This window comes from Melanerpes formicivorus, unplaced genomic scaffold (assembly GCF_026170545.1).
Source record: "Melanerpes formicivorus ecotype bairdi unplaced genomic scaffold, bMelFor1.0.p_v2 SCAF_7, whole genome shotgun sequence".
Lineage (NCBI taxonomy): Eukaryota > Metazoa > Chordata > Aves > Piciformes > Picidae > Melanerpes > Melanerpes formicivorus.
This window is the reverse complement of record NW_027142359.1, coordinates 28,060,272-28,085,575: the sequence shown is the minus strand read 5'-3', so window position 1 is coordinate 28,085,575 and position 25,304 is coordinate 28,060,272. Positions and strand designations below refer to the sequence as shown.

Here is a 25,304-nt window from a genome sequence, read left to right as displayed (position 1 = left end):
TAGGGCTTTGCAAAAGCGCAGCCGTGGGGTGACTGTTGCTGTGACTTCCACGGTGAAAGCTCAGCTGCTGAGTGTTGCGGTTGGTGAGGTGGTGTGGAGTAGGGAGTTTGATTGGGATTTTGATGTCAATTTGTAGAAACAGGAGTGGTTTAGATTTTGTCCTGCTAGCACAGCAAGCAGACATTCTGCTGTCACGTAGTGACCAGGATACCAACTAAATTGTGTGTGCCTTTTGTTTCAGTAAGAGTAATTGAAGTGCATGTTCTCTTTACTTGTCAGATTTGATGAAAAGCAGCGAAGTTGGCAGAAACATGGTCCTGCTTAGAATACTTCATGAATGCCAGGATGTTGTTTAACTTGTGTGTTCTGTAAGTTAGTATGTTCCTGCAAAAATGTGCCAAACTTTATCTGCTGAGCCTAGAGTAACTCATTAAAGTTACATTTTGGGGAGTGGATATAGGTGGGGATTGATAATGGCCGAGTATCCACTGCCCCATACGTGTATGTGCAAACACTGTGCAGACCTAAAAGTTCTAGGTTAGAGGAGGCCATTAGCATGACAGTGAGTGGGAAGGGAAGCATATTGGTTAAATTAATCATACATATTAGCTATCAGGCTCCATCACTGCAAACTGGAATTTCTTGATTAAAGCATGCTTAACTATTTCAGGTCCCGCCGCCTTTAGTTGGCCTTCAAACCTGTCAGGAGGAGGATTGTAACACTTTATGCTTTTTAGACTTTTCCATAATTAAACTGCAAAAAATACTTGACAAAGTGTTGGTGTATGCAGCTCCATAAAGTGACTAATCTGAAATAGCTGCACTCCCAAGGTCTGGCTTAACAAAACCGCTTTGAACCAGTGCATCCAAACATAACTGAGGGTTTTCTGCGATAAACGATACTTGGAAACAAATATTTTGCTGTGTGTGACCTTGTGCCTCAGAGACTGATGTGTACTAGAGGGCTCACTGGCAGCTACTAAAGTTCTAGGATTTCAGAGTCAGTTTAGCAAAAATGATAATGTCTTTCTTTTCTTTTATATTCACCTCCTTTAATCTTGAGATTTCCTGCCAGTTTAGTATTTTCATGGTCTTGTCCTCCACCCTGCAAGGGAGCATTATGGCCACAACAACCCCATGCAGTGCTACAGGCTGGGGTCAGAGTGGCTGGAGAGCAGCCAGGCAGAGAGGGACCTGGGGGTGCTGGTCGATGGTAGGCTGAACATGAGCCTGCAGTGTGCCCAGGCAGCCAAGAGGGCCAATGGCATCCTGGCCTGCATCAGGAACAGTGTGGCCAGCAGGAGCAGGGAGGTGATTCTGCCCCTGTATACTGCACTGGTTAGGCCACACCTTGAGTCCTGTGTCCAGTTCTGGGCCCTTCAGTTTAGGAAGGATGTTGACTTGCTGGAACGAGTCCAGAGAAGAGCAACAAAGTTGGTGAGGGGTTTGGAACACAAGCCCTGTGAGGAGAGGCTGAGGGAGCTGGGGTTGCTTAGCCTGGAGAAGAGAAGACTCAGGAGTGACCTTCTTGCTCTCTACAACTACCTGAAGGGAGGTTGTAGACAGGCGGATGATGGTCTCTTCTCCCAGGCAGCCAGTACCAGAACAAGAGGACACAGTCTCAGGCTGCGTCAGGGGAGGTTCAGGTTGGATGTTAGGAAGAAGTTCTATACAGAGAGAGTGATTGCCCATTGGAATGGGCTGCCCAGGGAGGTGGTGGAGTCGCCATCATTGAAGGTGTTCAGGAGGAGACTTGATGGGGTGCTTGGTGCCATGGGTTAGCTGTTTGGGTGGGTTGGATTGGTTGATGGGTTGGACGCGATGATCTTGAAGGTCTCTTCCAACCTGGTTTGGTTTATTCTAATAAAGGTTTATTCTCCGTAGCGTGATGTTGGTGTTTCTTAATAAGCAAATGGGAGGGGTGTGTGTACATGAAGTTGTATAAATGTATGTCCCCCATTTTAGGAATCCCCTCCCTCCCCCCCGAATACAGAAAGGAATTAAGGTTTTTTTTAACATTAATTTTCTTTGGAGTAGTTTTATTTTCAGCATCTCTCCTATGTTCATGCAGATAGTAAGTATCAAGGTGGATAGTGGAAACAGAGGTTTAGTGTGGCAGGAACTGCTTTCCTGGTGATCTGTGTGACCCTCCTAGTACAGTTGCAAGCTATGAAGCATGTAGCACTGGTCATCACTCTTGCACTTTTGCCATCTTCAGTCTATGATGAACAGTTATCTTGTAAATAATGTTGCATGGTTTAGTTGATTAGGTAGTGTTGGATGGTAGGTTGGACACGATGATCTTGAAAGTCTTTTCCAACTTGGTTTATTCTATTCTATAAAGGACTGAGTCTGCTGTGGAGGTGTGGTGGTATTCTGGACACACCAATCTGTTGATGCTCACTAAGTTGCTGATGAATTTGTATGGCAAAGATTACAGCAGGCCTGCAGCAGCAAAGAGAGTTTTGCCGTTGTGTTCCAATGCGTCATCCATCATCGAGGGATTAATCAGGATTTGTGTGAGGTGGTCTGACAAGATCTTTGATGTTAAATCTTAAAAAGCTTGGTGGAGGAACTCTTTCACCTTGAGAATGTAGAATGTATTATGATTGTGACTCTTAGTTTGGGTAAACTGTCTGTCTTTCCTCTACTTCAAACTCTAGTTAAAGCAGAGAACAGGTTAGTTACCATTTTCATGTCTTCAGGTTGGCTGGGCCTTACAGTATGTATCCTGTAGTATTTAGAGGACAGAGCCTGTGAGGCTGGGAAAAGATCCAGAACACTGAAGAGCTGAAGAGTGCTTTTCCCGTGCAGCACCTAGAAAAAGGCAGGACTTTAGTATGTTCACATCAGGGACTCTGTCCTGGGTCACATACCATTTAGTGTTTTCTCTTCTCTACATTGACATAATATTCTTGCTGAACACAGATGATCTGATCTTGATAAACTCAAGAAATGGTCCAAAATCAATAGGATTGATTTCAGCCATTTTGGTGTAGATGGATTCAAATTACTGTGTTTGGGAACATTACCTTATGCAGACAAGTAACAGCTGACTAGGCAGCAGTTCTGTGGGGGAGTATCTAGGGGTTGTAGCAGTTCCTAAATTATCATGAGTCAGCAGCATCACTGTCATGAAAACTTGCTTGTCATACTGGAGCATATAGAAGAGCATGGTAAAGAAGCAGGTTTTCCATTCTGCTGAGGAGTGGTGGGTCATCAACTAAAAGTATGTTGTTCAATTCACGTTAGTATCATGCTTTGGGAAAGTTATGACTGTGTAACAAAAGAAGATAAAGTCTGTAAAAGAGAGAACCCCAACATGGGATTTGGGAGGATAAACAAAGAAGTTGATTGCTTAACTCTAGAATGGTTTTGTACAACTTGTTTCATCTGACATCAGCGGGTGGTCTATAAAGCAGCTTTGAAAAGTTACCTGCAGGTATAACTGGGAGCAGTCCTGACATCCTGTCACTGCCTGCAAGCTGTCATGCTTGGTAGGTGGGTCACATCAGGTAGTTTTCAACATGAGTCCTTTGAAGTGAAAAGCTTGCAGCTTCAACAATAAAATTGGAGTAGTTGGATAGGGAGTGTGTTTGGGTGGTTTTTTAAACATGACTCTATTTGATCCCAAAAGATGTTATTTCATCCTTTCTAGCTGCCAAACAGTACTGAGATGCAGGGTGGTCTGTGGGACTTCCCCCTGCCCCTTCCAAAACAAACCACCACTTGCCTTTCAGTCAGGGAACAATGAAGTGTTGGTCTGGAGAAAAGATAGCTTCAAAGGTATCTGCAAAAAGCGATTAGTCAGCTGGGATGCATCATGAATAAAACAAGTAGTTATGGGTTGAAATTGCAGCAGAATATATTTAGGTTAGGCACTGGGTGCAGGGACAGGCTTTCGAGCCATAAGGATAACCAAAACAGATTGTAGAGAGATACTGGAGAAGGATGCTATGCTAATCTCTTTTGATTTATGGCTCCCAAAAAGTATTCCAGTGGAGGTATGAATAGCTGCTTAATTAATTGCAGTCTGATGATAACAAACCTTGGTTTTCTGCTACCTTTTGAGGCATCTTAGTATTAATGTGCAGCCTGAATAATCACTACACATTGTTGGAGGGGAGCTTTGCTTGGTTTAATTTTAAAGACATTTGATGGGAAAGGATAGAGCTAAAGTCTTTTAAATCTTTGGGGAAGGGGATGAACTGTGCAGCCTCTGAAGATTCCCCCCACAGGCATTTTCCCAGTATTTCTTAGCTTATTCTAGAACACTAGGACAGAAGAGTGACATTGTTTAACTCTTGGCCTGCATAGTGTACCTGCAGAATAACAGCACAACAATTCTCTGCAAGAGCTAAAGACAAAGCTCAAACCAGCTGGGCAACACTTTGTCCATAACACCTTGCTTTATTTTATGTCTAAGGGTTTCACAGACTAAATCATAGAGAGGGCTAAAGCAAAACACTCTGAACATCCAAAGAAGTTATATCTGCCATCTGCAGCAAGTCCTCAGATCACAGGATTAGGGATCCCTTTCTTTTATGAGACAAGACCAAACAAATGGAGTATTTATTGTTTGTGGGGTGTTTTAATCCTATGTGTAGGACTTTTAAACTGAATTGTCTTCAGTGACTTTTCTGCATTGATGTTTGATAATGCTTTCTTAATTAGACAAAGCATGGAAAATGTTAAGCTGGTGGAATGAAAAACATAGCAGACAACGTAAACTTCACAAACTGTAATGCAGGTGTTCTACACATGCTGCAAAGTGCTGACTGTACATGTCTTTGTCATGTCCTAGTCACAGACAAATAAAAGTGGAGTTTGTTCTTAACTGTCCTGGTCTTGAGCTAAAATGGTTTGGAAATAATCCAAATGGAGGGAGGAGTAAGGAAGGTATGATTAGTCCCCCAGCCTGTTGTCTTTAACTGGGATGTATCACCCTTACCAGTTTGTAGTACTGGTCTTGTCAGGCTGGGCTAATGATGTTAAGGAGAAGAACTACTATAATACTGTTCAGGAGAATGATCCCTTATTTCTGAATGTCCTTCTCTGTTTATTTTGTTGACTCTCAGTTCTCTTTCCTCTTTGCAAGTGACATGCCTCCTCCTCTCTTATCCTTCATCTGGAATGCAGCTCTGTACTTCCCTGTACTTGATTTATAGTCTCTCTTGCCTTGACACAAATATTTGGTAAATAGTCTGGTTGCATTTGATGCTCTTTTCCAAAGGAAATATGTTCGTCTCAGATCCAAAGAGAATATATTTAAATATAAATAGACTGTTGTAGAAATAGTAACCCTAATAAAATACTGGGTTGTAAAATACCCTTAGTAGGAAACACCATCTTCTTGTTTTTCCTTTCTTGTTTTAAGATACAGAGGAACTACTGAACTACTTCACTTCTACCTAGGCTCTGACAGCATCTCCAGAAGATAGGTAGGCAGGAGGTATGTAGTATGCATCAGGGATAAAGCAGTAATTACATACTTGTAATTCCTTCCTTGTGATGGGGAACATTATCCTGGTGTGTGCTGCTGAGCAGTAGAAGGAACTTTGTTTATTAAGGCTTTGGTCAGCCCATACAGGTAGGCTCTTCATTGCTATTTCACTCATTCTGCCATGAGCTTTTGGGAAGGATAGTGGTACCTTTAAAGGCAGCCCTGACAAGGTGCTTTGTAAGGTTCAAGGCAGAACAGAGTCTTATCTTGACTTCAGATACTCTCAAAAGGTCTGTAGATCAAAGTACACTATAAATTAGATGCTTAGTTTTGTTCCTTTCAGGAGTTAAAAATAAAAAACATTAACAGAATGCCCTCTCCAGATTAAAAATACCTTATTCAATAAAATGCTGAAGCTGCTTGAAAGTTCAGAACATTGATCACAATTAAAGCCTAAAAATCTGTTTGTTTTGTATCAGTAGTCTCAATAGATACAGTTGGTTAAGGTTCCAGGGCTAATACACACCTCTGTTACTCACTGCAGTAGGTCAGAGCAGTGAGCAGGTTTTAATATTTCAGTTTAATACTGCAGCTCTCTAACATAAACAGTACTAAAGAGTGTTAAAGGGGCAGTCTTGGAGGGAAATGCAATCTTAAGTGCCCATAAGGGATGACAGAATTGCCAGTTGTGGTAGAGTATAAAGCATCTAGGGATAGCTGTTCATAGGTGTAATGTCTAGAAAGTCATTGCTCCTTATAAGCATTCTGTGCTTATATGGAGCAGAGCAGTTTAGATTTGACATGTTTAAAATAGTCCTGTGTTGGTGCTCACAGTAAACTCATCAAAACCCCCTGGAAGGTTTCAGTTGCAACGTATCACACTTGCTGGCTGAGGTTCAGAGCCTTATCATCTTACACAGGCCTTTGTGCAGGTTCCCCAGATGCTGCCTTTTCCAAAATGTGCTTGGGGCCTTTCTGTTAAGTACAGCTTGCTTCCAAAGACAAGCTTGCTGGCCTTGGGATCTGTGGTATCCTCAGTGCACCTGACACCATTGACCCAGTAGTGGTGTCATGGTTGCCTTACTGGCAGAAACTTGGATCAGCTGGGGCTGGAAGTGCAGGTGTGTTCTTATTTGATGAAGAATCTTTCCTACATTGTGGTCCTAGAAGTCACTTTTCTCTGTAGTTTGGTTGTGTTATGTTTGTATGCCATTGTATCTTCGATTGCTGTTAAATAAAGGGAAAAAAAATCTCCTTACCCACAGCATTCTAGATCTCTGTATGTGTTTGCAGGACCAGGGTGTGAAGGCTTTGCAAGTTAGGTGTTTGTGTGGGTGTGTATATGTGTTCCAGAAATTTTGTGGAGGTAGGATTCAGTCAGTGTGACTTTAGAGAAGTAGAAATTAAGTAGGTAAAAATGGCAAGGTCATTTGTGAAGCAGTACTGTATGAGGCACCAGTGGGGGGACTGCCAGTTGAGAAAAGGGGTTTGGGTATAAACATGTCTGTATGGAGCTTTCTTATCTTGGTTTCGGTTCAGTGAAGCTGGTCATCTGGTTTGTGAAAGTGGTCAGATACATAATACGATTTTTTTTTCTCCCCACCCCCAGCCAGATACCCTGGAAAAACTTTTGTACAGACAAGCTTCTGGCATGTTTTCATCTTGGAATATATAGATCTGCAGTGGTGTTTCTAGAACACAAAACCATTTTGATGATTCTGCAAGGGAGGTTAATTTGCTTCAGACTCGAAAAGCAAGGTGTTAATCTTTCAGTAGTTGCTGGCTTCCACAAGAACTTTTTAATATCTGTATCTGGGAAGACTTTTTGGTTTGGTACACAATTAACATTTTAATCTGTCATTTAGTGTTTTAATGGGCTCATTTTCCATAACTCTAGAAAGTCTGATAAGAGTGATGCTTTGCATTTTTAGATGCTAGGGGGTTTTGCAGCAGCCAGATGAAAATCTGAACAAAATTTTCTGCAGTGGTTTTTAATGAGTAGGCCTGTCCTTTATGTTCAAGTAAGTGCTGTGGGGGTCTAGCTGTGTGATGTAATGAGGGAGGGAATTTAAAAATGATTAAGGCAGATCTGTATTCTGGTTACTCTGGAGGTACCTCAGGGGTGTGACCAGTTGGACGGGCCAGTCTGGAACATCTGCATTTGTCCTCTCAGGAAGCAGCTGTCTGTCAGTTGTGTAGACAGACTGAAGGTGTGTCTAGACAACTGTGTTAGTGGAAGCTGAAAGCAAAATGAACGTAAGTTTGTTTTGGGGATACTTCATGTAGGTGAACTGCAAATAAACAATTTCAGCTCGAAGATGGAGCTCACCAGTTAGGACAACTGTAGAGCTAGTAATGCTGTGCTTGTGTCTTATAGTAAGGCCTAATAATGCATGCAAGGTTGAAGCAAGGTTCATAATTACATTATTTTTCAAGGGCTGTGCACACAAGTATGATTGTCTGATTCAATAAAACATCTCTAATAATAGGAAGGCCAAGCCACATTCTGCTTTTTTGGCAAACAAGGTAATGAGATTCCATGTGTGGCTCTTTGGTGTAAACAGTAGCACGCATTTGACTTCTAGGCTGGGTTCCAGGCTTTGGCTCCCCGTTCCTGTGAATGTGTTGGATGAATTGAAAGTTGTTAGAAAGAGATCATGCTTCAGTGAATGGGTATGTTATTAATTCTTTATCATAAACTAATATACACCTATTAAATGACACTGTACTCTGAAGAGTAGCTAAGTGGAAAGATCTGTTGTGTATGTTTAGGCATATGTGCTTGATTAAATAACTTTAAAAGAGCTGCACAGAAAGAAAACTGATGAGGGAAGTAAATTCTGTTCTGCCTTATGCATCCATTAAAATGTTCACTAATTTTTCTGAATGCTTTTGCAAGCCAGCTGACATCAGATCTTTAGGAATATTACTGAAATCCCAATTGACTTGGCCAGTTAGAAAAAGGAATCTTTACAGTAAACATACTCTGTTTGAAGCAATACATAGAAATGCAGGCAGGTGAACTGAAATTGTGGCAAGGATAGACAGATGTTGTCCTTGTCCTTTTATAGCTGCTATTAGTTGGATTGACAAATGTATAATGAAGGATGAAGGTTTACTTTTACGCTGTTTTTCCACTGAAGACTCTACATCTTTGTGATTGGCTCCTGCAAGTAGAGGAGAAATGGAATTCACAAGTGTAATTAGTGGGATTCTAGGTAGACAGCAGGATGGAAGGGACCTGAGGAAGTTTGCAGGGTACAATGAAGCAGAGAAAGTAGAACGTGTCAGTTTCAGCAATGTGCACTGCGGGATGTGATCTGAGCAAAGGGCGGAAGCCCTGGTTCCAGGTGTTCCCAGAGAGGCTGTGTGCTTGAACAGCACAGCATGGCAGGCAGTCTTGTAACTTGGGGCAGATTGTGCTTTCCATTCGGCTTTTACATTGTAGGCGGAGACATGAAGTGGAAGGGGAAACAATGGGGAAAATACTCTGAGGATAGGCTAATCCATGAGCTTTCGTAGGACTTTTGAAACATCTTGATCCATTTCCAATGAGTAATTTTACAGCTCAGTGGCTCTGATTAGCTTTTCTCTCTAGTCTTATGTTCTGGCCAGCATAGGTCTTTATATATTGAATATCCCCTTGGTTCCTACTGTCAGGTGCATCTGGAAAGCTCAGCTTGAGAATCAAAGCTTTAGAAACACTTTGGTTTAGAGCTGAACTCTGATCAGGTCTGTGTTAAGAGTAGAAATTAAAATTAACAGAAGGATTAAAGCAGCTGGGCAACTATATTCAGTGTAACAAAGCAAGAACACTTTAGGAATGGTGTATTGGAGAATGGGGCTTTTGCCCTGTGTTTGTTTCCTTGCTGTGGTTTGCACCTCTTCTTTAAATGGAATATGCTTGTATGTTCTTTCCATTTTCATGTCTGCATTTAAATGTTTGGTTGGAGAAATACACAATGAAATCTGGTAATGTAAAAGAACATCAGACAATTTTAACTTACTTGACTCAGTAATAAATATCATGTCTTCCACTTGTATGTGAAAGGACACAGTGAAGGATATTATGATACTATGATATTAGATATTAAGCGCTTACAAAGGAGAGAAAAAAGTCCTCTTCCAACAGTAAAAACTTAGGAAATGAGGTTGCTATGAAATAAGCTAAAATATTTTTAATACAGCATGTAAAAATTGGGCATGGAAATGATTTTCAAAACAAATGGAACCCAAGTGCTAATAAAGAGTTCAGGGGTTTATGTGCTTACATTACTTGCCAAAGACTTCTTCCCTCTGATCAGCAAAAGACTATTTTGGGGTAGTTGATAGACAACTTGTTTTTCTTCGCCGCAGCTCATTAATGTAGATTTCATTGTTCTGAAAGGAGGCATGCCTTCACAGAACATCTCATTTAGTGATACTAGTATTATTTTCTACTCTTCTGGTTTGTATTTCCAGAAGTAATTCAGACTTGAACTGATTCAAAAGGAGAGAGAGCAAATTAATTCAATTTGCACTGACTAGCACCTTAATTTGCTTTTTTTCCTGGAACTGGGAGTGGCTGCTGGGGATGATCTTTGTCCTCGCTGTTTTTCATAGTGAAGCAGAGACCAATTTGACTGAACTGTGAAGGGAATATGAGAAGAATTGGAAACTTTGCCTTCAGGGAACATGTGAGTGCTTGTTGCACACTTGTTCATGTGCATGACCAGAGAAGAGAATCCTCCACCTGTGTTTTGAGGAATCTCTTCACTCTATTCATTACTGAGTGTTTGGCAAAGGTCGTTTCAGTTCTGTGTAACAATCGGAAAAAGAAGGGGGGAGAAAGAAGAAAAATGAGGCAGATAAGTTTAAAAGTGCACAGTTTTTGCCACTTGTGTACCTTGGTCATGCTCCCAAATCTTAAATACATTATGCAGTGTTGGTGGCATATTTAAAGATATGGTAAAGCCTAGTAAGAATGATTAGAGGTGTTCAGAAAGCTTCCACAACTAGTCTTACTCAGCTTGGAAGAGGGATGACTTGATGAGTGTGTGTATATATGTGTGTGTCTGTGTGTGTATATATATATCATGGATAAAATAATGAGTTTTATGAAAAACTGAATAGAATGTGGTTGGGCACTTTGATAATGGAAGAAAACATCAGCTGAGTTGGGGCTGACATTTTTATGGTTGCAAATTGACCTGTACCTCAAGCACAGGTAAGCTGTTCCCCTTCTCATTTGGGAGGCACGTGTATAAATGTGTCTGAAACCAAACCAATCCAACAGGTTTACATGGAAGCACTGACTGGCAAACTATAGTGCAGACTCTGGCTTAAAAATCTAAGAAAGTAACCTGGGAGCCCTGGTGCTATTCACTCTTGTTCTTGTACTTCATTTTTTCCCCCTAAAAAGCTTTTGCAGGTTGCTGTTAGAGAGGGTAACTGAGAGACTGTTGTCAGCAGTGTGATAGGTTGTGGGTAGGTTGACATTGGGCAAGATTCAGAGTGTGTTTGTAAAACCCAGCACATGGGCTAATCCTGGAGACTGAAGGGTTTCACTAGTAGTACAATTTACAACACCTCATCTAACAGCAAGTTTTTTGCTTTAGCAAAAACTACTGCATTTTAATGTCACTCACCTTGTTATTTTTGTGATAGTGTATGCATGGAAGGCAATGCCTGAAGAGCAGTGTATATGACTGTTGAAATATGGAGCCAGCTGCAGGCAGTGTTGGCATGTAGTGTACTGGCATATAGCCTTCAGTACCTTCCTTATGCCAAAAAACACAGCTTTGGAAAGGCTGGAGATGTGGCTTTGAATTTGCTGTCTGAAGTGTGCCTTGTATACACCACCAGAAGAGAAGCAGGTGGAAATTAATTTGAGCATCTTTAATTTATTTCAAGCTCACTGCAGAGCCTTTTAGTAACTATGACACCTGAAAGTGAGATTGTTTCAGAATACAGGTTGCAGAAGTATCAAAATACTTGCTGGGAAGTTTGAGATGACATAGAGGTCATTCCTTTAATAAGCATAAAGTTTTCTGACCAGTATCTAATTCATGCTATGTAAGCAAGACTTGAACATGAGTCCAAAGTGTGTCCAGGAGTTGCGTGGGACTGTCTGCATGCATGTTAGATACTGCTTAGTAACGAATTGCCCTGACCACTGATACTAATAGTATCAAGTAGCAGGTTAGGAGACTTGAATATTCTTCTGCAAGGTCTTCTAAATTGGTAGCTGGACTTGTGTAAGGAGTTACACCTTGGTTTTGATTGTGTTAAAACAGAGAAAGATGTCTGCAAAACTTGTGTTGCCGTAAGACTGTTGATGTATTTTCCTTTTCCGTTTCTAAAGGTACTGGGAACCAGGTTGGTTTTTTTTTTAGATGGAAACTGGGTTTAGTACTTCCATAGTGGTTTTATTTTTGTTTTGTGCAGGGACCTAGTTCTTACTTGAGAACCTGAGGTGTTAATTTATTTAGATACCCTTAAAGCCAGAGAACATTTATGTGGGGGAGTTTGTTTTGTTTAACTCCATTTTTCACATTGCTGTGAATTGTTCTTAATGTTCATTCAGTCAACTTCTTAAATGACATGACTTTTTTTCAATAGTTTGACATGGCTTAATTGCTATACAGTTTGTTCTGAAAGGCATATTTATTCAGAAGGTAATGAATCTTGTCGAAATGTAGTCAACTATATTGACTTTGTCCCTGTTTTATCTTGAAGGTACTAATCAAATGTTTTAATAGTAGCCGCAGAAGGTTACATCTAAAGGAGTTCTGAGTTCTGTGCTGAGTTCAGTGTGATGGGAAGACTTTTCTGTCTGCAGCAGATGTTTCAGTATGCCCCCATAACACTGAAAAATCACCCTTTAATATAGAATAGGATGGAATTAACCAGGTTGGAAAATACCTTTGAGATCGAGTCCAACCTATCACCCGACACCATCTAATCAACTACACCATGGCACCAAGCACCCCATCCAGTCTCTTCCTAAACACCTCCAGTGATGATGACTCCACCAGCTCCCTGGGCAGCCCATTCCAATGGGCAATCACTCTTTCTATGAAGAACTTCCTAACATCTAGCCTAAACCTCCCCTGGCACAGCTTGAGACTGTGTCCTCTTGTTCTGGTTTTGATAGGTTAGGGCTTTTGTTACTTACAGTGTATGACAGGGCGGGGTGCTCAGAAAGCTCGTGGGTTGATAGCGTGCATGGCCATGTCCGCTCTGGTTTTGCCATATCTTGGCTGGTACTTTGTAGGGGTTGTGAGGCTGTTTGCTGTTACTCTACCTCCTGAAATGTGATCATGGCTTAGGTACAAAAATATTTCCCTCTTTCTAAACTCCCCTAGCTCCAGAAATAAGAGATGTATGAAAATTAGGGGTTTTTTGAAGTGAATGACCCAGAGGATAAAAAGTTAGTGATTCTTTTGTTATTCCCTGTGCTTATTTTGAGCCTCTATCAAAACCATCTTAAAAAATAAGAAAAACCAAATTTAACTCCACATGCTTAGTAGGGAAAAAAAAAGACACAACTGCAATGAAAACCAAAAATGGGTCACAGAATGGAACCCTATCCAAACACGAAAAACAAACTCTACTAAGTCAAATATGAAGGCAGAATAAGACACGCCTAAAGGGATCCTGAAAAATAGCTGATGGCAGGAAAACAGTCATAAAACTTCTCAGATGTTTCAGGAGCAATAAAGCTATCTGTTTGCTTCTGTTTAGGAAAGAAGGTTCAAGTTAAAAGAGGCCATAGTAGAAAAACTCTGTTGATATTTTCTGTGAAGGAGTTAATGGAATTCTGGGTCTGTTACTGTCATGAGTCTCTTGAGGGGGAAGCGTGGCTGTATTGGAGCAGGTGAGCAGTGGTGTGGGTGCATGGAGGAGATGAGGCACGTGGAATGGCCAAGCCTAGCTGCAGCCTAGGGGAGTCTTAGGTTGGATGTTAGGAAGAAGTTCTGTACAGAGTGAGTGATTGCCCATTGGAATGGGCTGCCTGGGGAGGCGGTGGAGTCACCATCATTGGAGGTGTTCAGGAGGAGACTTGATGGGGTGCTTGGTGCCATGGGTTAGTTGTTCAGGTGGGTTGGATTGGTTGATGGGTTGGACGTGATGATCTTGAAGGTCTCTTCCAACCTGGTTTATTCTGTGTACAAGCTTATGGTGTGTGAAAGGTTGGACTTGATGATCTTTGAGGTCTTTTCCACCCCTATTGGTTCTATGATTCTAGAGTATCATTATTTTAGCCTCAAGCTTTAGAACTGCTGTGAAGTGTGGAATCTCTTTTGTCAGCTGCATGCAGTTTCTCCACTCTTCCCTTTATTCTAATTCAGCTTGTTTGTATTGCACTTTTTTAAACTAAATCTGGGAAGTGACCATTTAAAAGCAAAGTTACTCATTTTAGGGATCTTTACAAAAATTAGATTATTTCAGGTTTTGTTTTGATCAGAGATCAAATAGCTTTTGGCATTTGAACTAGAGTTGCTCAATTTCTCCTCTCTAATCATACTTGGTCATCTTTATGTTGCTTGTATTGATGGGATTTTGTTTGTGTTTGTTTTTTTATAGTGACTACAGTTCCTGTCTCACCTCTTTGATGGAAGAGGACTATGACCCAGAAGTGAATCCTCCACTGTAGAACAAGAAGCTCTTGTGGAATAATTTGTCCCTTTAAAAGCAGCACCTAGCCTACAAAAGATAGAGTAGAAGAGACTATTTTTGGACCTGGCTCTTTTTTTGTTGTTGTTGTTGATGCAACCTATGTTTCAGCATGTAAATGGTGAAAACCAGGGAGATAAACATTTGTGCCTGCTTTTGAGCTTTATATTAAGTAGTGCTTAGCTCTGTGGAGCATTAACCACGTTAAGTGAAGACCAGAGTATATCCTAACATTCATTTTTTTAAATACTATCTATCTTTTTTTTTCCTTTTCTTTTTTTTTTTTTTTAGCAGATGTATGTGATAAAAATGAAACTTATATTTTAAGAGCACTTGGGCAGATGCTTTTTGTTTAGATCTCAGCATTTGGGGGGGGCAAACATTTTTTTTTATGTAACCACCTTCTTTTTCCGGAGTGTTCAAGGCTGATCCGCTGCAGATCATGAATTATCCAGTAGGCTTGAGTGTATCTGTTCAGTATTAACCATGGTGTTGCTCTGAAGGTTGTCATGCAGACTTGACAAAGCTTTTTGTAATGTAAAGGCAGACTTCTGTACTACCACCACCAGAGGAAATTAATGAGGTGAACGTGGTCGTAGCTTTTTTTTTTTTAAATCTCAATTACCATAGGGGTATATATTTTTTTTTTTTTCTTGTGAGAGTGCAAGGAGAGGTTAAAATGAGCAGCTGAGGGGGAGAAGGGCACAGTTGGCACGAAGTGCGGCCTCTCGTGCTCGGCTTCAAGACGCACTATTGCCTCAAGGCTGGCCTTACAGCGTGCTGCAGAAGGAAGGAACCCAAAAGTTAGTGAAGCACAGAAACTAGGGACATTAGACTACAGAGGCCAAAATCAGGGTAAGTGATCATACATACTCTTTTTTTTCTTTGCTTATATAGTGTTGACTTGTTTGCAGCTATAGCAGAAAAACAAAGCAAAATGGTAAGTTGGAGAACTTTCTGCCAAAAAGACATTCGGCTGTAATGGAATTTTCGTAATGGCAAGCAGTGGACATTGCTATGGCATGTTGGAAAGAACAGTTCGGTCTCAGATTCCACAGTGAATTGCCTCAGCTGGTCTTCAGTTGAATTTCCATCAAGATCCTTCAACCAGCTTGTGTTTTCACAGTATCACTAAGGTTGGAAGAGACCTCAAGGATCATTGAGTCCAACCTGTCACCACAGACCCCATGACTAGACCATGGCACCAAGTGCCACGTCCAATCTCCTCTTGAACGCCTCCAGGGACGGTGACCCCACCACCTCTCTGGGCAGCACATTCCAATGATGAATGACTCGCTCGGTGAAGAAGTTTCTCCTCACCTTGAGCCTAAACCTCCCTTGGCGCAGCTTGAAACTGTGTCCCCTTGTTCTGGTGCTGGTTGCCTAGGAGAAGAGACAAGCCCCTTCCCGGCTACAGCCACCTTTCAGGTAGTTGTAGAGAGCAATGAGGTCACCCCTGAGCCTCCTCTTCTCCAGGCTAAACAATCCCAGCTCCCTCAGTCTCTCCTCATAGAGCTTGTGCTCAAGGCCTCTCCCCAGCCTTGTTGCCCTTCTCAAGTGTCTCGATGTCCTTCTTAAACTGAGGGGCCCAGAACTGGACACAGGACTCAAGGTGCAGCCTAACCAAAGCAGAGTACAGGGGCACAATGACTTCCCTGCTCCTGCTGGCCACACTATTCCTAATGCAGTTTTGTTCCAAACCATTTGGTTACATACCTGTGAAAGCAGTTTCAGCATGGGATGTTTGCTGCTGTATTGAAGTTGGTGGATCCAGATACAATTGTAAGTTAGAGGTGTGGAAGCTGCCATGTGATTGCCTCAGGTCTCCATTCTGCTGTCAGTGTCTCTAACATCATAGAATCATGAAGGCTGGAAAAGACCTCTAAGATGACCAGTTTGGTCATCATTGGTTTACAGCCTCTGGAACAAAACAGGGAGACTCTGAGACAGTGAGCAATGGAGGAATGTAACCCAAATTTTGCCAGGTCTTTGTTTCACACAGCTGTACATTGTATGGCTTTTATGTGCTGTTAGTTCTGGTTTTTTCCCACCTCCATGGCCATCCTGCGTTTCATGGGTGTGTTAATTGTAAACAGTAAGTAACTGGGAAGGTTGAAGTTCATACCTGTTTTGGTCAGAGGAATGAAGTCAGCAGGAAAAGAATTGCTTAACTGTAATATGAAGAGCATGACCACTTTTCCCCTCATATTTCTATATAGGCCAAGCTTTTGGGAAAAATTGTATTGTTACTTCAGTTCTGAAAAGAAGGTAGTCAGGGAATGTTCTTTTCTTTTTGCAGATCCTGGCCATGAGGTTTGATGCCTCATTTTATTGAAGGGAGACACTGGACCTAAATGGCGCAGCATGACTTTGTTCCTGCCTGGCTTAACTTCTCAACGCCACAGTCAACCAAGGTAACATTAATACAGATACTTTCTTTGCAGCTGTGACAATAACAACAAACAACAGTAGCATAACAAATAATAACAAAATAATTAAGCAAGTGCCCCTAAACCTGTGGGAGTCAAGACTTGAGCTGCCACTTATTTACAATTCAGAATACAAGTTGGATTTGGTGTGAAAATAATTGACCGTTGTCAAGTAAAAGGTTGGTAATACACCCTTGGGCTCTAACTCCACACTCAGAAATACTCATTAGTTTTTTGCAACCTTAGAATGAGGTCAGCTTGCTTGTCACCTTCTTTCTAAAACTGGTTCCAGAAGAAGCTTCTTTTGACCCAGGAAATCTACTTTAGGATTTTAATGATTCGCGTTGCTCCTGCACGGCAGTGGAGAAAAACCTTTTAATAGCAAACTGGATCATGATGGACAACACTGATGAACAAGGAAGAATACAGCTTTCTGTTTCATGATTAAATACGAGGAGACAGAAGTAATTTTTGTATAAACAAGGAAAAATAAAAGATTCTTCAGTGCATTGATGTTTCCAACAGCATTGCAGTTGTTTCAGCCCAAAAGTACTTCACCTTAGTTGAGTGTGTCTGAATTTTAGTCAGACTGGTTGGACCTTCCATTGCTGTCTGCTCTTTTGACTTCAAAGGGAATGAGTGAGTGAGCACCTCTGTAGGATGGAATTTCTTAAATTAACTTTGCAGAAAGTGTGTGCTTGGAGAGACTGCTGCCAATATTAGTGTGTTGGGTTCTCTCTGATGTAAGATACACAGATTTGTGTGCCATTCGGAGCTGGTTGAAGTGATTGACATCATTGGCCAAGCAGTGCAGATACATGGATGTTGTATTGAAAGGCAGTGCAAGAATACAGGGTTTGGTGGTTGGGTTGGGTTTTGTGGTGTGGGGTTTTTTTTTGTGTGTTAACAAAGTGTCACTGTTGAACTCTCAGGCTCCTGGAGTGCCCTAATGAATGCTTCACTCCATCCCTTTTTACTGTTTGCAGTCCCCTGCAGCCACCTTTGAGAAACATGGAGAGCATCTTCCAAGGGGAGAGGGCCGCTTTGGGGTGAGCCGTAGGAGACACAACTCTTCCGATGGCTTTTTCAATAATGGGCCCCTCCGAGCTGCTGGAGGTGAGTAGGAACTAAAATGCAGCCTGTGAGCAGACAGCTTTGAATGTTCTACAGAAGGAAGAATTCTGCAGGATATAAATAATGTTTTCCAGAACGGTGCCGCCTTAGAAACATCCTGTAAGAAATTTGTGCTACTCTCTTCTCCCATGCCACATGCTCAGGCCTTAAGGGGTTTCTGTGATAGCTGCTTGTGCATTGTGTAACTTGGCTGGTTCTCTGGTGTAATCACACAGTAGCTCAATAAGTTTGACCTAGTAGTTACTTAGTGAACACTGACTTCCCCACAAGAAAAACAACCTGATACTTCCAGTGTCCTGCATGCTGTGTTGACTTTTACTTGCATCGTTATCTCCTTTTGTTTAGACTGCTGGCATCAGCCGTCCCTTCTCCGCCATGATTCTGTAGATTCTGGTGTTTCTAAAGGAGCTCATGTTGGGCTTTCTGGCAGTCAGCCTGGCTGGCATGGTCCCTCACGGGGCCATGATGGTGTGAACCAGCGTGGTGGAGGAGGAACCGGAGCTCATCGCCACTGGAATGGCAACTTCCATTCTCGGAAAAGTTCCGCCTTTCAAGAAAAGCTGCCTGTTGAATCCAGGGAAGAGAAGAAGGAAGATAAAGAGCAGCTGCAGTTTGAAGAAGAAGACTTTGTAAGTGTGTAACTTCTCACGAGAATTGGAGACTGTGAGAAGTGGCTTTTCAGATCTCGTTTTAATTCGTGTTCATGGGTGGATAGTTGCATTCCATGTTGGAGATCACAACAGATTTAAGCAAGTTACTCCAGTGCCAACAGGATGCTGACTGGTACCCAGAGTCCTTAGCATTTGACAGCCTGTTTGATTATGGGGTTTGGCACATTACTGTGTTTTGCCAAATGTTTACTGTGAACTGAAGGCAGAATTGTAACACATAAGCCAGATCTTCAGTAAAACCCATAAGGTGATGCTTTGATCTGCCACAGGAAAGCTTTGTGACTTTGCTTCCAAAGCCTTTATTTGCTCCTAAGTACATCTATTTGGTTTATTTTCAGTCTATGTGCTATTGCCTTCTGGAACATGGTGATGTTTGTGATTACCTTCCAAAGCTTGGTCATGGTGGGCTCAGGCCTTTGCAACTATCTGTCTTGAATCTTCTGGAATCTAGAGATCAGGGTTTCTTGAACCATTTCTTCTGTCAATATCTCCAGTTCATCAGCTTCTTACCTAAACATGGATTCATGTGGGATTATCTTTGTAATAGTCTCTTGCCTCTTTTTTTCTGGATTATCTTTAGTTTTCCAAACTTTACCAAGTAGTACTTCTGGGTTTCATCCTTACTGTGCACATTCCTCAATGCCAATGTTCTGGGATGTATGCATCTTTATCTTCCCTGCTTTCTTCCCCTCCTGTTGCTGCTCTTTACCACTGTAATGAGGTCCATTTGCCTGTAAGGTTCTGGTAACTCAGCACCTTCACCTATTGCAGTCCTCTTGACTTCATCTTCAATGTTAAAGCCATTGTTGTCTCCATTCATGAGAGTTCCCAGTGATAGTGTGCACCACATACTCCGGTGTGAATCATAATCTTGAGATTTTTGCTCTGAGCTTTTTTCTCTGGAAGGCTGTTCACAGCTGAAGTTGTTGTGACAGTTTGGCATTGCTTCTGTTCAGGAAGCTAGGAGTTGGAGTGAATTATATGAGTGCCCACAGCTGCTTCAGGTCAATCTAGTCTGCACTTAAATTGCCACAGGAGCCTGTTTGATTTAAGCTGCTGAGTTGTTTTTCAGTGAAGTGCTTGGGAGCGATTGCATGCTTCTGTTCAACCCCTGCTGCTGTGAGCAGCAGTCTGCATCACAAGGGAGTTAACAGCAATGATAGAGCTTGTGTGTAGATTTCTGTTGATCTCATTTCTCAGAAGTACTGTAATTCAGTATTCATCAAGCTTGTTCTTTAGGCTTTCAAAAACCTGTTGAAATGTAGGAAGTTGCAGTAACCGTACCGCTGTAGTCTACCATGGTCTCCCATGGACTTCCTTCTCTTTAGTGCCTTGGTGAGTGCCTGTTTCCAGCTACAAAGGTGTTTCTTCTGTAATCACTTCCACTTTTTTTTCCCTTTAAGATGGTAATAGCACACACTGCCTAGTAAGTAGCAAGCTTTGCTAAATAACTCCTGTATTGTCTTTGCCATAGTGGTGAGACTAATGTATACCGTAGCTGTTAGGCCCAGTGTGGCTGACAATGGCAACACTTTTCTTGAAAGGTCTGTAGAATGGGGTGTTAATAGAAGTTCTCCTGTGGTGTGAGCATCTGTGCTGTAAAATTGGCCTATAACTGAAAAATGAGGTGCTGAAACAGGAATTCCTAGGGTCTGAGGCAGAAATTCATGCTATGGTGTGACTTTTTTTTCCTAACTCTTATAGAGCAGGAATGACTACTATTTCAGAAGCTCTTTATTAGAGACTTATGCTGTCACCATAGAAACTAGCCTATGAAGAATTCATTAAAAAGAGGGGAAAAAGATGGCTTTATTTTGAACAGAAGTTATTTGGGATAGGGAAGAGGAACAGCTAATCAGGAACACTTGTCATTGAATGCTTGGATTTTCTGTACTCCACCTGAAGCGTGGACATGTCCTTAATTGTTCCACTGAGTTGAATTCTGATAACTGAATCAAAGGTAATTGTACTTGGTCAGAAAGCACTAAATCTGCAGGCAGCATTGCCCTGAAAAGTGGACCCTAAAGCTTTCTTTATAAAAGTGTGTATATTCATTATTCCATTCTGTTAGGAGCTCAGTATTGCTTTTGCTAGGGTCTTTTGTGGTGAATTCTTTGTTTGTTTATTTGTTTCTTTATTTGCCCCTTTTTTTAATTGGCTAATACATAACATTGTATAAATAGGAAATAGACCACATACTTCAGATACTGATGATGTGCATTCTGGCTTGTGTTTTGAGCTGTTGGTTTAAGTACCTTTTGTTAAACATCTTGTGTGTGTGTGTTATAGTAGAAAACTAAAGGGGCCTATCCTGAGCCCTCTGATAATTCTGTTGGAAGTAAAGCAGAACCCAAAGAGAATGTGGACTTTGTGTTTAGATGTCTTGTGTCAAAGCACTCTCTTCTAATTCAAGTGCTGTTCAGGAGTGCTCTGGGTTCCTAGAAGCATAAGGTTATGTACTGGGAATTTTTTTACTACATGATATAATGGTGTGTTTACTTGCTCTGTGTTTTTACAGCCATCTTTGAATCCAGAAGCTGGAAGACACAACAACCAGAACAAACCGTTAGGGACACCTTCTGGAGTATGGGGTAGGTAAAAGCAGCTACATGACTGTACAGAGTGCTGATGCTGAAAGAAGCTTTACAACCTTAAGTGAAGCAGAGAGCTTGCAGCTTTCTCTCCTTTGCTGTTTGCCTCACACAATCTTCACTATCTTTTTTTCTGTCTGCTTGAAAAGCTTGTCATAAAAAAACTGCTGGTGGCAATAATGTCACTGTTCTGCATTTGCTGTTTGTCTTGCTGCTGTTACAATTTCATACAGGCCTCACTTGAAGGGCAGAGCAAGTTTGAATGAACTAGACATGAATTCCTGACTTGTGATCTTTGTGTTAGAAATACAACTCAGCTGTCATAATTCTGTGGTTTGGGTTTATTAGAGAGGTTTTTATAAGACTTGTGATCCTTGTGTTAGAAATACAACTCAGCTGTCATCATTCCGTGGTTTGGGTTTATTTGAGGGGGTTTTTTATCATTTTATTGGGTTGGTTTGTTTTGTTTTTTAACTCAGAGTTGCTTCTGAGTCTGATGTGGTATATGAATCTCTGCCTTTAGAAAATAAATTAAAAAGTGAAACAAAGTACCAGTTCTAGCAACTAAATACAGATTTGTCACTCTTCAGTCAAAATGTGGCTAGATTAAGTGTAAACAGCACAACTACAACAAAAAAAATCAAACCCACTTCTTGCTATAGCACTGTATTGTATTCTCTTGGCATGTTTTTCAGGTAGCTCTTCTGCTCAAGAACTAATGACAATTACCATTTGTATCTCTCTTAGCTGTGTGTACTGTTACTGTTGTTAAATTGTTCAGCTCCTGCCAGTGTGTTGATTTAGCCTAGGAAATACTAATTGTCCTTGTTTGTAAAAGCACTGTCACTTCTCAGGTATGTTATGCAAAGTATTTTTGCTGTGTTAGTGAATTAACAAAGCTAATCCATGGCTGCTGGAAAAAAAAGTCTTTATTGCTATATTATGATGAAAGGCTGCTAGCTGATGTCACTGTACATCTTTCTGTGTCAGAGGAGCTGTTGTGGTTACATGTAAAGATTGGACTTTCACATTCTTATCCTGTATCTTTACTCAAGGCTGAAACAAGGGAACAGCTGATGACAGAATCAAATGTGTGGCATCTAAGATAAAGAACTGAGAAACTGGAGTGGTGAAGTGAAGCTGCTGTGAAACTGAATGTTTGTATTTCAGAATCTTTCTTGGTTTGTTTTTACAGAAAACCCCCCTAGTGCCAAGCAACCTACCAAGATGCTGGTCATCAAAAAGGTTTCAAAAGAGGATCCTGCTGCTGCCTTCTCAGCTGCATTCACATCACCTGTTTCTCACCTGGCAAATGGCAACAAAGCCACCACCATTGTCCCAAGTGTCTACAAAAATCTGGTTCCTAAACCTGCAGCTCCTCCTTCCAAGGTAGTCAGTGAACTCAGATCAAGGGAGAGCTCTCTCCCTTGACAAGGGTATCAAACCCCTACCAAATAGTAAGATCTGGAATCTAGTGGTTTGTGGGATCTTTACAGGAGACAGTGTTTACTGCTAAAATTGTCATTTGGTCTTGTTCATTCCCAGAGCTAACCTCTCTTCTCACTATACTAATGTCTGCCTCCATGGGTGTGTTCTTGTGCATCAGACAAATCCCTATCTTAATTAGACAAAACAAGCAGCGCTGGAGAAGTAGAACGTGTGCTATGACGTTCACGTGATTACCTTGAAACATCTTTATTGGGTTACAGTACTTTGATGTGTTTAAAACACAATTGAGGCTAAGATCAGATTAGATTGTAACATCCTGCAATTGAGCTGTAATTTAGTTGAGCCTTAAAGACAACCTGGAAAAGTGATGAGATGGGGTTTGTGCTTTCTTTTACTGAAAGAAATACAAGAGTGTTAGCAAACAAGTCGATTTTGGTTTCTTAGTTCTAGGCTGTATCTTGCCCTTTCTTTTCCCAGAGAATCTACATGTGTAGATGCCCTAAAAACTTCATAGTGTTGATTAGTGGAAATATTTAAGACCCTTTTAAAACTAACCTTTTTAATTAAAGAAAATGATTAGCTAAGTTGTGCTGTAAAACAGTGTCCAAATACATTTAAACTCCAAAATTTGATGAGTAATGCTGGCTGTGACATTGCAACAAAATCTCCCCTATGATTAGAGTGACCTCCTCTTGCACACTTCTAAGATAAATGCAAAATAGGAAACTTTTCTGTAAGAAAGCAACTTTAGAGCTTTTTTTTTTTTCCCCCCTTTCATAAGTTTCTCTTAATTCAGGCTAAATTCTTCCAGCTACAAGAAAAATCCTGTTGCTTGAAAATATCAAATAACCTTGTATAAACACTTCAGTTGACAACTGATCTTCTCTGAGAGATGGGATAAATTAGCCTATTACAGAGGTGGTTGATGAAAGGCTTTCACAGTCCATATACAGCTCTAAGTTCCTATGTGTACTTGTTTGCCATAGTTAAACAAGATCGAGCTTCTTGATGGAAAGGGAGCCTCCCATGCCTTTCAATTGCAGTTGTATAGCTTAATTGATATATGTGTGTATATATAGTCTTGCCTGGTTTTAGTCTGGTCTGAGGGATTTTTCAAGGTGGGGGGGAAAAAGCAGTCTGGAGACCAGTTATCTTTGTTGTGGTTAAACTGTGTCTTTGCTTCAAATTAACCAATTTTAGTGAGCAGGAATGCATACAACTTTTCTGGTTTAGCTGCTGTTGTGTCATAGTATCAGTCAGGGTTGGAAGGGACCACAAGGATCATCTAGTTCCAACCCCACCTGCCATGGGCAGGGACACCCCACACTAGATCAGCCTGGCCAGAGCCTCATCCAGCCTGGGCTTAAACACCTCCAGGGACGGGGCCACAACCACCTCCCTGGACAACCCATTCCAGGGTTTCACCTCACATCCAGCCTGAATCTCCCCACCTCCAGCTTCATTCCATTCCCCCTAGTCCTATCACTACCTGACATCCTGAGAAGTCCTTCCCCAGCCTTCCTGTAGGCCCCCTTCAGATACTGGAAGGCCACAATGAGGTCACCTGGGAGCCTTCTCTTCTCCAGACTGAACAGCCCCAACTCCTTCAGTCTGTCCTCATAGGAGAGGTGCTCCAGCCCTCTGATCATCCTCGTGGCCCTTCTCTGGACACGTTCCAGCACCTCCACATCCCTCTTGTAATAGGGGCTCCAGAACTGGAGGCAGTACTTCAGGTGGGGTCTCACCAGAGCTGAGTAGAGGGGGAGGATCACTCCCTTGCCCTGCTGGCCACACTTCTTCTGATGCAGCCCAGGATCTGATTGGCTTTGCGGGCTGCAAGTGCACACTGAGAGCTCATGTTGAGCTTCTCATCCACCAGCACCCCCGAGTCTCTCTCCTCAGGGCTGCTTTCCAGCCAGTCACTGCCCAGCCTGTATTTGTGCCTGGGATTGCCTCGAGCCAGATGCAGGACCCTGCACTTGCTCTTATGGAACCTCATGAGGTTGGCTTGTGCCCACCTCTCCAGCCTGTCAAGGTCCCTCTGGATGACCTTTGTGTGCAAAGGCAACTTGTGAAGTCTGCAAGTTAGTTCTGTACCAGCTGTAGAGATTGAGAGATTGAAATGCACTTCTGAAAGTTAAGTAAATGTCTGTTGCTGGTGGTGGTGGTATACTTGCTGCTTGAAACTGTAGGTTTTGGACTTAAACACATGTTCATTCCTTGCTGTATAGTCACCATTGCATTTGTTCTGACTGCTTCTAAAACCCATGGTCAAAAGGATTTTGTTAATTCCATCTGGAAGAGCTGCTCCTGAACCTTTAGTGTGTTTTGAAATTGCAGGAAGTTTTGATTCTTCAGATGAAACAAATACATCAGCCAGTGCTTACAGTTGGAATGAACCATGTAATTTTTATAGCTGATTTGAAAAATAGCTCTTTTTCTGAGTTAGCCTTCCTTACATCAAAAATAAGGGTAGGGTTTTATGTTAGCTTGTTCTGTGTGTTATGTAACTTTTATTTGCATTCCAGGTTGTATATCTATATTTAAATCTGGTATTATGGTAACATGTGATGGTAGCTGCCTACATGCCTTGTAATGAAGTATTTACTGTGCTGAACCAGGCCTTGGTTACACCTGGTTCATACCTGAAGTATTACAGCGTTGATAACGTATGAAATACTATTTGGCTAGTGGAGAAGTATTGACTTTTAATATGTAGCCCAAGAGATCACTTAGGTTGAGCAGGATATAAATATGCACTTAGTGATTCAGATACTCATTTTTAAATGTGTGTGCACTTCCATGGTGCTGTGGTGGTTGGGGAAGTGTGGTGCTCCTAAGCATGGGGATTGCAACAGGGAAGAATTGTCTGCTGGGTGTCATCAACAGTGGGTTTGTCAATGAATGATAACCACTAGCAAAGATAAAA

General features: G+C 41.6%; 1 protein-coding gene across 1 annotated transcript in view; it reads left to right on the top strand.

The window, feature by feature from the left end:
- The window catches only part of GPBP1L1 (GC-rich promoter binding protein 1 like 1), a 37,006-nt gene that overhangs the window by 2,692 nt on the left and 9,010 nt on the right, over positions 1-25,304 (top strand). The window contains exons 2-7 of the mRNA XM_068141618.1: positions 14,012-14,956; positions 16,401-16,515; positions 17,517-17,646; positions 18,010-18,293; positions 20,854-20,926; positions 22,122-22,315. Coding sequence (XP_067997719.1) covers positions 16,456-16,515; positions 17,517-17,646; positions 18,010-18,293; positions 20,854-20,926; positions 22,122-22,315 — 741 coding nt within the window. The 5' untranslated portion in view covers positions 14,012-14,956; positions 16,401-16,455. The remainder of the gene's footprint in view (positions 1-14,011; positions 14,957-16,400; positions 16,516-17,516; positions 17,647-18,009; positions 18,294-20,853; positions 20,927-22,121; positions 22,316-25,304) is intronic.